The sequence below is a fragment of the Dermacentor andersoni genome, chromosome 7 (assembly GCF_023375885.2).
Source record: "Dermacentor andersoni chromosome 7, qqDerAnde1_hic_scaffold, whole genome shotgun sequence".
Taxonomy (NCBI): Eukaryota; Metazoa; Arthropoda; class Arachnida; order Ixodida; family Ixodidae; genus Dermacentor; species Dermacentor andersoni.
Genome location: NC_092820.1, coordinates 17,285,882 through 17,297,919, shown reverse-complemented (window position 1 = coordinate 17,297,919; position 12,038 = coordinate 17,285,882). Strand labels below are relative to the sequence as shown.

The following is a 12,038-nucleotide window of genomic DNA, read 5'->3' as shown; positions in this document are numbered from 1 at the left end:
TGCATGCACTGGTGTGTTCAGTTGCGCAGTCATTTAAAATCGTAAACAACACCGATTTTATCCAGCATTATTACATAAAAAAAACTATAACCTGAATGAGTAATCTTATGCATACAACATAAAAACTGATGTTTAATGAGAACCTTGTGATGGGTACACATCAAGGTTCTTTTTTGCCAAATGCCAGTGTCTCCTCCGTTGTATCAACACAACTGTAGCTCAGAGTGCTTCCTATGTATAACATTGCATTGGTGCTGTTAAAAAAAGGGCCTGGAACCACTTTTTCTCGGAGTTGAGAAATGCATTTGAAGTTATATTTGGCTATTTCAGAAATACTTTGCCACAAAAAGTTCTTCAATCCGTTCAGCAGAAGCACAGTTATTGGCAATCAAACATACCGTTTGTGGTGCTTCCGCTCTGTTAGGTGATTGTGAAGGATGACTCATGTACGCATTCTTTTTGTTTAGTGAAACGTGTGGTCGCTTGTCTTCTCAGGGGTCTTCTCTGTGTTTATGGATTTGTTGCCTTGCAAGTTGTGCTATTGGCTCGCAACCGAGTCGCTTCCTGAGAACGCCTGTAAAGCCTGCTTTGGGAAGTTGGTGGCCGGGACGGAGGTAGATGAAAAAGGGAGCAACGGGGGTTATCGTGCACTGCTTCTTGCGAGCACCATAAATCGCGCAGCACTAGTGGGATCTGGAAGAGGGAGTATTTTGGGTGGGCCGGGGACGGGGCGGTGCGGGTGGCTCGGGTTGTTCGAGTGGCACCCACCGCCAGTGTGTGTTATGGAGCTGTGGGTGAGAACGTGTGTGGCTGAGTGGGTAGTGCACACCTGCCAGCCCTCCCGATTCGCCCGGGAGACTCCCGATTTTTTACTGAACTTTTCGATTGTACGATGACTGTTTTATATCTCCTGAAAAGTTGTCTCTGTTCGCGCAATAATGGTTCTTGCGAAACCGGCACCGCGGAATCTGCAGCCACATCGTAATCGTCAGCATCACCAACGGCTGCACTAGCGCCACCGGTATCATTGACTAAGCCGACTACGGTGCCTAGTAAGCCGACCAAAGCCAGAGCCAACCTGGCTCTTGCATTTCATGCATGCGTTCCTCCATGGTGCATTGTTACTGCTGTTTGTGTGTATGATTAGTGTTGGCTAAGCCGTGTGTGCGGTGCACCATGTAAAGTTAAAACCTCGTGTGCTTGATGCCATGGCGCTATCAAAGCCCAAGAAAAGGTATTTGCAGACGTTTTTGCGATCTTACACTTCTGAATTTTGGTGCTTTATGACATCAAGAAAAGGAGAACATTTTGCATTTTATACAACGTGTGGATGCAACGTCAGCATGCCTCACGGTGGCAAAGGTGACTTCAAACTGCATGTTTCTTCGGCGAAGCATCAAAGCTATGTTTGCACTGCTGAGCAGCAAGACAACATAGTGAACTTTCTCTGGAAGAACTGCGACGACAGTGTCATACGTGTCGAGTGCCTGTTTATGGGATTCCTCGCCGAACGCAACCTACTCCTTAGTGTCAGCGACCATGTTGGGCCTCTTCTACGTAAAATGTTTCCGAAATGCGACGAGGCGAAGCGTTATGGATGTGGACGCAACTCTGAAGAATGTGGAAGTGGCCAACTTGAAATTTATTTCACAAGCATCACTTCCAAGTCTTCATTTCTTTATTCAGAGTTTCCCTCATCTACTGCCCCGAGATTCCAATGAATTTCCTGAAGACACTTTAGATGCTCTCGAAACTGAGTTTGCCACTCTACAGGCATACAGTCTTCCAGAGAACATTCTGAATGAAGAAAGGTAGGATGTGCAGTGGTCTATGGTTGGAAAAATGAAAAACACTGATGGAAAACACGTTTCACCGAGTTGCTAAGGCGATGCTGGATTAAATAGTGATACCGCATACCTACGCAGTGTGTAAGAGTATTTTTAGCATGGCGCGAAAAACTAGGACTGAATTAACGCTCATCGATGTGCAACTCAGCCCTCCAGCACCTGCTGCTAGTGAAGGGCCGTCAGCCTGGACCATGTTTTGAGCAAAGCTACTCCGACAAATTTTTGAAGTGAGTAAAATCTGCTACTGCAAGGTCCCTGCAAAAGCACTCGCCAAACACTGCCTGCAAGTTTGAACAAAACACCCCCCTTCCCGGTTCCACCGGTAGTTGAAACAATAAATGCCCCCCCCCCCCCCCCCCCCCTTTGGCGCAAATAAAAGGTCTCCTGATTTTTGATCTCGCCAGGTTGGCAGGTATGGTTGTGTAGTCCAGGACTTCAGAGACAACGGACCGATCTCCCAAGTGCCCGATCGGAGCGATAGACTGCCCCTTTGCTCAGCCGCATTCGTTAATGTGAACTCACGTTCCTTGTTTACTACATACTCAGTGCAACTGCTAATGTCTGTTTCTAAATAAATTCAGTTCAAATTATTGACATCCAGGACCTTGAGTCCCAGAGTGCTGAAGCACGAGAACAGTGCATCAGCTTAGGAAAAGCCGACAACGACAATGAACTAAAACCCCAAGAAAGAAGAACCTGACGGAGGAGGCAAGAAGTAAAACTTACTCGCTCCTTCTTCAATGATTTGCACTGCAAAGGCTACTGCAGAACGGGGTGTGCCCACAGTGCTCTGCCAACTGAACACCACCGTGGTGCACAGTTCAAATTTATTTTTGATGTTCATGTAGGTGCCACTATTTCCAATTTTGGCAGCTACGACGTGCCGGTCCTTGGCTAGCCGCAGTATGCTCAGGCAGTGAATTTGTTCCGGCACGCCATGGCGGTGTCTATACTACGCTGCAAGCTAAGTGAAACTGCAACATTTGCTTTGTCTACGACAGGGCTCATATATGCACACTCATGCTCATATGTCTGGCTGTTCTATGTAGTGCAGACTGGCTTTGTCCTGCACTAGCTTGACCGATGGGTAGTAGCCGCATCCAGCTTGCGCATTTTGAAGTGCTATCAATAGTTCGATCATTACGAAGGAAAGTCTGCCAATGCATCTAACCAGGAGTGAGCATATAGAGTGAAACTTCGTTAAACCGTAGTTGGCCGGAGCTCGGAAAAAGTATGTACTAAACGGTAGTGCTGCTTAACCGAAACAGCATGAGATTGCCCACTTACCTGTCAAAAGCGGAACTCGGAGAGAGTGCGATGAAAAGGGAAAAAACATTCACAAGCAGCGACGTCAGCGGCCTCATGTGAGTCAGCTTTTCAGCCAGCCCCCTCTTCTCGGCAAACACTCGCATGACAGATGCCTTGTTGGTGTTGCATGATCTCCTTGCACGCGGGCGGTAGCGCTGCAGAAGTTGCGAGGCGCCTTTTTCATTGCGGGGTGCTGTTCTCGTCGCGACAATTGCATTCATGAGGCTGACATAACACGCAGCTTCTGCCACTGTCAGGCCTGAGTTTCCCGTGCTGTTGCTTTCCGTTTCGTCATCACTGTCGCTAGTCGACGCTTCGGCAACAACAAAAGCAATGATGGCAAAGAGTCGAACCTCGTAGCTGACACAGCCGACATCTCTTTGCGGTTGCAGCATTGCTGCCGAGCAACTTCTTCGCATTCCAGATGCCACACATCGTAGTCAACAGTAGATTCCTGTTGCGTGCCAGCACCGTCTTCTTTGTGTCACGTTCGATAGCATGAACGATGTAATTTTTCTTCTATGCTGAGCACCCGGTGTCTTTTTTGTCCGAGCTTTGGCAATAACGCGAGTCCTTCCTTGCACGACGCCACAACGCTCTCTGGCACGGTGCTGAAATGATGTTGATGTTAATGTGGCTTCACGCGCGAACACACAAGGCGCTCGGAGGCTGTTCTGATCTCAGGCTTGTTCTGCTGGGCCACCTGATGGAGACGACACACCGCCGTGTTGCGCGCCGAAAAGTGGAACCACTACGTGTTAACCGATATGTACACAATAAGCTTGTACGGTTTATGCGAATACAAAACACATTATGATCAATGGCTGCTGAGTCCGGGATTTGACTTTACTGCTTTTAAAACCAAGCTACTGGTTAAGCGGGTATGGTTTAACCCTTTCGCTGTCGGGCGTTTCTGGCCGTGACGCACCCCCAGTGTCGGCTTGGTTTCAGGGAACGAGCTTAACAGGGAATGAACATAGCAATTTATTTTTGATTATGATTGGTATATAAATAACATAGTCAATGCAATATGCACATTTCAGTGTTCTGCAGCTGTTGTTAGTAAACATCATCATCATCAGCCTGACTATAAAATCCGTTCAACATCCGAATCTGACGATGCGGAACCCTCTTCCTCTCATGCGACTTTGTCCGAGTCCGAATCCGAGCTCGGCTCGTATTCTGAATCGGAATTCAGCCACCGCTCCCATGAGCAGACGAAGGTCCCGCGCGCCGAGCCATCCGAAAGTAACCGCGCGCAGGGAGGATGCGCTTTCAGTCGCCCGCGCAACGGAGAGAAATGGGACGTTGCGTGATCAAGAAGATAGAGGGAGATGGAAAAAGGCTAAACAAAGTTCGAAGGGCTTTACGTTTACTGCTGCAAGTCTGAAGCGAGGGTGCGGCGAGAGAGTGAAAGCAGCAATCGAGTCACCCTTTTTGGAGAGGCAACGGCACGTGCGCCTGAACTTGACGCACCGTAGCAGGCACACCAACAGAAGAAAAATAAAAACCTTCAAACCAGCGGAGATTACAGAACAACCCTTGAACCCATAACCACACGCGCGCGACGCATGATCCAGCGAACGCGGAGCCACCGCGCCACTCAGCAAAGAGAAAGTGGGGAGTGGCAGTCGCACCGTACTCTTCAATACATGGATTAACACAGGTCGGGGCGAATATACGAACTTGTAGAAAGAGTCAACAGATGGCGTGGCCAATTCCAGGAGCGCCTGCTTTGCGCTCAGGCGTGAAATTTTGAACGCACGATAGAGAACGTACCCGTACGTCAGTGACACCATGGGGGGGAAGCGCGATGACGTACCGGTACGTCCGTGACAGCGAAAGGGTTAACGAGATTTTACTGTACTGGCAAGCGTGCGTGTGGTGTGACCTTAAGTTTTGTGTGGTTCAAGGCTGGTTGAGTGTTCAAAACTAGTCGAAATTGGCAAGACTCGACGGCCACAACATCGATAAGCAGGGGGGGTCAAACTTCCAATTCCTATGGAGGTGGCTGTGGCTGAATGCGAGCAGACGATAGTCGGATTCTTCCGGAAGTACATATATTATTATAGAAATTCAAAAGCAGATCTCAACTTACTTCAGCCTGTTTATTAAACTTCAATAAATATACCACTAGCACTAGGAAGAAGCACACTGATATAAACACCTTCTTGATTGATGTCAGCTATTTGCTAATTGCAGCCGTGCATGGGAATCTGCTATACAGTCGAACCCACTTATAACAATATTCAAGCGCCACGAAAATTCCATTGTTATAACTGATAATTGTTATAACCGGGTTGCACGAAAAAAAATCAAAATAGGGGGGCGGCAGAGCTGATGTGAGAAAACTATAATAGGGTGGGGGGGAATGCCCCTCCCCATCGCGTTCCTTCATCGGGCTGCTGATTGTGTTCACTCACTTAACTGCTTCCTGGGCGCTCCCATTGCGTGTAACATGCCATGGCTGTCGACGTTAAAGAATGGCACTGCTATATCAACTGCAAAGAGGGGTCGTGGGTAGCAAGCAATATGCAAGCTCTGCCGAGGCATCGCTTTGGTGGCCCCAAAAGGCACCTTTTAAAAATTGCGAGAAGGTTGTCACAGCAGCCTGTCAGCTTGAGAAATCCAGAAGAAATGTTGAGGCAAGCATCTTGCTGCGTACTTCTCAGTGGCTTGCATGAGAAAAGCCCGTGTCCATCAGCCTTGCATGCTTTACGTGAAGCTCATCACTGCCGTCGCTATTCGATGCAAGCACGTTCGCGATGATCACCTCATCAGTTAAAAACATTTAGCTTCGAAATCTAAAGGCGTGCGCTTTCTTTTCACTGGCAACGTTGTGCATTGCTTGATGATCAGCCATCTTCCGGTTCGGTGGCGAGTAAAACAATGCTGACAAAAACCATGTGGCCAGGAACAATTTAAGTGCAACGAACAAAGACGAACGCGAGTGATTGAGCCATTCGCAGAACTGCGCTGACTGAGAAGCCAGCAAGCAATCTGGAAGCAGTGCAGTTAGCATGGTCCATTCGTATTTCGAAGGGTGGTGCGGTGTAGAGCTATGGGTGCAGCCCATTTGTGTTCGGATAGGTGGAAGGACGACGTGAAAAAGGCGTGCGGAGAAGGCTGGAAAATTATCGCATGGGAGCTCTTAGGGCAGCGGGCTATTGTGCAGCGGCTCGAATGTCTCGTTTTCTTTTTTCTTTTCAAGAATTTCGCATTTCACTGCCGTTTGACACTGGCACCCAGCAGCAAGACTACATTGTTATAACCAATAATATGGCATCGGGGCATTGTAGTAAGCAGATTATTTCACCATTGGGAAGATACATAAGTTGATGGTGCAGCAGCTTCTCATTGTTATAACTGATATATTGTTAAAACTGGTATCGTTATAAGTGGGTTCGACTGTATTACAAAATAAAGCATCCAGAAAAAAGTGAGGAGTAGGCTGCTCTTGAAAAGACAGTGTTTGAGAGAAAGGTGACTTCATGCTCCGCTTGCGAAATCCACGTGCCATGCACGACCGCAAAGTTTGGCTTAGATGTTCACAGCAGTGTATGCTGTGTTTTTTCACCAAGTCCGAGCGGTGGTTCAGGGCGCCTTTAACAACCTTCTTTAGATTGCGAGATATCCTGTGCACATAGGGAATAATTGCATCATTTTGCTGTGAGCGCCTTTCAGACTTGCCATCCAGGCATGATCTATCACAAATAGGCTTTACTACTCTATTGCCATGGCTTAGTGTCTCTGCAATGTTATTCTTATGTATATGTCTGCCTCTGAAGGATGTCATGACTGCTGTACTTCAGTGGTGACCTTCTAGGGTCCTTTAAGGGATCAGGATGAATGACCTCATTCACAACTAAAGTGCAGTGAATGTAAGATGACAGACACAGGGAAACTTGTGTGTGTGCCACTAAATTTAGACGAAGTTTCACTTAGCATGCTAATGATCTGTAATTTCTTGATATTCCTAAAAAGCTATTTATCTTTGTTGTAATTGGAATACTACTGAATTGTAGAAATTAGATTAGACAAATTGTAGCCCATGCAACTATATAATTTAAGCCAAAAGGCATGTTCAGGAAGGTTAATGTAAAAATCTACAATGTGATCTGCTATGCGAAGGCAGGACTTTGGCCAAATCCATCTACTGCCTGTCATCTTCTGATTTCTGGATGCTGACAGTGTTGCCAGATTTGCCTATGTGTGACGCGCTGGTGAGTGGTGATGTGCTTACCGATACTCCTTCACCAATGTAGGCTCAGGTGCTCACACGTCTGCTCACGTATTCACCAACACTCACTCATGTGATTGCCTCCATTCGCTCTTACCGGCACCCGCACACTTTTATTCACATTCGTACTTGGTCACCATGCCCGTGAAGTGAGTGTGCAGACCTGTAAATGGTGGCACGTGCAGGCAGTGATGCCACGGCTGCTGATTTATCAGTAGATTTACTGATTTTAAAATTTTCTGCTGATTCAGTGATAAAGCGCTTGAATCTGCTGATTTTCTTGCTTTTCTACTGAAACGAAAGCGAAATCTGCAACTTTTTCAGTACAGAGGATGGATGGATGGATGGTTATAGAGGTTACAGATGTTATATTAATGTGATGCCACCTAGCGAGGGCAAGAAAAACGTGGTTGGCTTCGAGGTTAACATACATTGTTGCGTTTCCAGACTCTCAAACGTGGCGCTACCTCTTTCTTTGAGCAAAGTGGGGAAACGGCATAGAGTTTTTATGCTCTATGGGAAAAGGTGAGGCGGTGAATTTGTGGAAGTGGGTGCACTACCGAACCCCACAACTATGAAACCACCATTATCATCATCGTCATAACCAAGCTATTTTTATGTGTACTGCAGCACAGAGGCCTCTATGGAGGCCTCTCCCCGCGATCTCCAATTACCCCTGTCTGGAAGATACTATAGACCGTTTCATCGGGCGAGGAGGATAGGGCGCGCGGAGGGCCTTTCCTCCTCTCTGGCTTGGGCGATCCGGCGCGGCGCTGCTTGAAAGTATTGCTGTCTCGTGCTGCGGAACGATTTCGAGATGTTTTAGATCTTACTTTGTGAAATTTACGCCATGTTCGTTCATATAAGGTCGTCAGGGAAGCCTTTCGGTGCATCGGTAACTACTGTAGGCGGAATTATGTCTTGAGGATGCAAAAATGTGACGCGCATAATCAGCCGTGGTGTACGCGCATTATCAGTCGCTGTGCGTGTATGTGTTCTTTGCTATTTTGCTTATATCGATTTTAATTCAACAAAGGAAACCGGCGTGTCTGTATTACCGGCATTAAATGGTAAATCAGCTCACTGTCTGATCGAATGGCGTAGGGTGTAAAACATAAGAGCGCGTGCTGTGCACGGCCAACCTAAGGCAACCACGAAATATGTGAGCGGCAGGCGCTATCAAATATTTGTGATACACTGGCATCATTCTCACGCATTTCAAGTCTAGTATGCTTGAAATTACCATATGTCTACGCTAGCCTTGCTGCATGTGGCCCATGGCGCTGCTCAACACAGCGATCACTGCGGTTGGTGAGCCAGCACAATACATATATATAAGCTGTGTGCTTCGGCATTGCGCTTTTGGCCTGTATACAGCCATATAATATGTGAGAGGGTTCGCATAAAAAGAATGCGATGGCTATTTTTGAGCGCAAGATTTCCCTAATACGTGCGAGTGCGTCGTAGAGAACTGAACGAACACAACCGAAAAAAAATTCGGTTATCATCCTCTTTCTCTAAAAGCAAGAGAAAACGGGCTAACGCCGCACAACGTTTATAAATATATAACCGCTGAAGCCGTATGCTTGGACCATGCGCTATATAGAACAAAGATATCTGTAATCCAGCACCTACTACTGCTTAGGACGCTCGCGCAGTTCGTAAACGGTCGCTTTGCTGGACAAGCTTAATTCAGACTGTAAGGTATGATGCTATTACAAGCCAAAACTATTTTATTCATAGGTGGAAACCGCATCCATCCAACCAAGTAGTCAGCAATGTAACCTGCAGCGAACAGTTTGAACGATTGTCAAAGTATAACAGCACAGCTCCTATCGTAGCAGAACGGTACCCACGCTGTTACGATCGTCGCGTATGTTTCATGGCTTCTAAACCGCAGCTTAGAAATAGAGTATAATACTGCAATAAGGTCACATCAGTGATTGGAACATTCAGAAATACACAATTGATCTCCGAGGCTGATTGTAGGCTTAAATATGCGCGCACACATCGCGCTGCGTGTTCCGTCCACCTCAACGCCAGCAGAAATTCTGGCCATGACGCATTAAACCACTTCAGCATGTCCCACAGGACTGTTTACCACGTAGAAGACGCACGTCATACTAAACAGACCGCACGACCGCGAAAACAAACGCCAGAACCTACCGCCGAGCGTATACCTGCCATGCAAAAGACCGCTTTCACCCAAGCCAGTATGACGCTGCTCATAGGCGGCGCCACTGCGTTCACAATATGGCGGCGCCTACGAAAAAACGGTCTATACTCTAAGGCTTTCAGGTACTAACTGCCATCTGACGCCTTTGAATAGGCCATCGGAGGGCTTCACTGTTTTTAAATTCGTGCTTGACAATGGCTCTCTAGATCCCCGGGTTTTTCAAAAGTATCGCTAAAAATCTCGGGGTCAATTTTTGTACTATTTCCTGGAAGCTACAATACTTCAACAGAGTACTAATATAAGCGCTGAATTCGTGGGCTCATAAACTGAGTGCAAAAACTGAAATTAAAAATCTACTGATTTCTACTGATTTTTCGCGAAAAAATCTACCACTATTTTTTAATGTGTCGTGGCAACACTGCGTGCAGGCCATGTTCCATGTCGGAGAACCTGACCAAGTTGGCGCAGAAGATCGACTTTGGCCAAGCAGCAGCAGTCGATGAGCAGCAGTTGGAGAAAGCATCCTTCCAGCCATCCCTCTGGCCATGGGACTCTGTACGCGCCAAGCTCAGGTAAGGGCAGGGGCACGCCTCACGAATGGTGCTGGTACACTACTCCCCTGAGCACATCATCCGTTCACCCTCAGACATTCATGTGGTTCCGAATGCAACCATGCAGTGCGGAGAAACCATGCATAGAGTGCAACACTGTAGAGGCTGGGGTGCCATTGGCGCTTAGAAACAGTATGTGCTTTGACTAGGGATGGGCGAATATTCGATCAAATAGTTCTCTATTCGTTATTCGCTTCGAATTGAATTAAGGTATTCAATATTTTCAAATTATTTGGCGGACTTGAATAGGCAGCCAAAAGCCACAAACGACCGGCACAAATACAAATCTCGGAGGCTGTTTTATACGTCATGGCTGCCATACAGCAGCTGTAGATCTCAGTCTATACATTTGGCATTAAAAAGCCGGAGATACGTCATCGCTGTATGGCTCACTACGTGGGGGGCCCCGCATTGGTGTAGACATCTATTCTTTTTCCTTCCTTTCTTTTTCTCTCCCCCTGACAAAGCCTGGCATTGCCTTTGACCTTCAGTCGCGCCACGCCAGTGGCGCTTATTCATGTGTTGGCTGCTGCCGCTATAGGAGAAGATGGCGTCGACGGTGCCAGTGTCTGGGCAGTGTGCACATGCGAACCCGATATGGAACTTTTTCCTGAACGTGCCTGCTGGAGGTGAAGCGCAGTGCGAGACTTGTGGAGTTGTTTTGAAGACGCCTACTACAGTAGAACCCCGCTGTTACATTCCTCACTGCTGCGTTTTCCCGGCTGCTACGTCGTTTTCATCCGGTCCCGGCATAGCTTCCATAGGATCCAATGTATAAGGAACACCGCTGTTACGTAGTAGCTGTGAAAACGTTCCCGCATGATGCGTCGCAACCCGAACCTGCCTGGGCTAAAGTAGGCAACGCGCTCCAACTGCCATTTTGGCTTTTGACGAGTTTTGACTGGGCTTGGCCGGGCTTGGCTATGGAACTGGCTGCAAAAAGCCGGACGCCAGTTCGAGAGGCCGACACTAGGTGGCCATTTGGGGAAAATGCTTTCACTATGTGCTCACTATCATCACTGTGATTACGGTCACCGCATGGTTTGTTGGACGGGTCGACTCACGGAGGAAGGAAACTCGGGAGAGGCCCTGACATCACTCTTGGTGAAGCTATAGCTAAAGGGAAGCCGGAAGTTGGCGATGCTCATGGCGTTGCTCCGCCTATTGGGCCAGCTCTCCTCTGTTGTTTACATTTCTTGTGAAACCATGCCGCGCTGTGCGCAACCGGGCTGCTCGGACGCGCGCTCCGCAGCAATAGTAAACAATCGTTAGCACGTTAGCATGATCACGCCAAAGAGGGCAACATTCCTTCGTCCGTTGCCGTTGCCGTGGCGCGGTGACGACGAGGAGCACGAGCCGCATGATGCCGGGGAGTTGCCAAATACTAGCTTTGGAGAAGCCGTCGCGGCTCTGGACCTCCTCTGCAGGTACGTCGCACCTCACAGCGACGCTGACAGCAATGCGGCCTTCCAGGCTATTGAGAAACGTGTGGTGGTTTCTAGCGAGCGAAAGAAACGGCAAGCCGCCATTCTAGACTTTTTTAAGTTCTAAGCGCACTCTGTGGAAATAAATTGTCTATAGTTGACTTTTTTCATTCATTTTCGGAGCTTTCCTCACTGTTGCGTTTTCCCGGCTGTTACGTTTCTTTTCCTCGGTCCGGTGAAAAACGTATGAATGGGGTTCCACTGTAGCACTACGATGACGCTTGTCACCCACTTGAAGAAACATCCAGGCAAGTACAAAGAACACTCGGAAATGCACCAACTTTACAGCTTGCCGAAAAAGAAAAGAGAGTCAAAGCGAGTCAAATCATCGCAGCTATCCGTGGCCAGTTAGTTAAAGCCTAAACTTCAGTC

The 12,038-nt window shown here is 47.7% G+C and overlaps 1 protein-coding gene across 3 annotated transcripts in view; it reads left to right on the top strand.

Annotated features, from left to right (window-relative positions):
* MED17 (mediator complex subunit 17) overlaps positions 1-12,038 on the top strand; it is a 197,805-nt gene that overhangs the window by 19,544 nt on the left and 166,223 nt on the right. For all 3 annotated transcript variants that reach the window (XM_055073189.2, XM_050182348.3, XM_055073190.2), the window contains one exon: positions 10,000-10,143. In XM_055073189.2, coding sequence (XP_054929164.1) covers positions 10,000-10,143 — 144 coding nt within the window. The remainder of the gene's footprint in view (positions 1-9,999; positions 10,144-12,038) is intronic.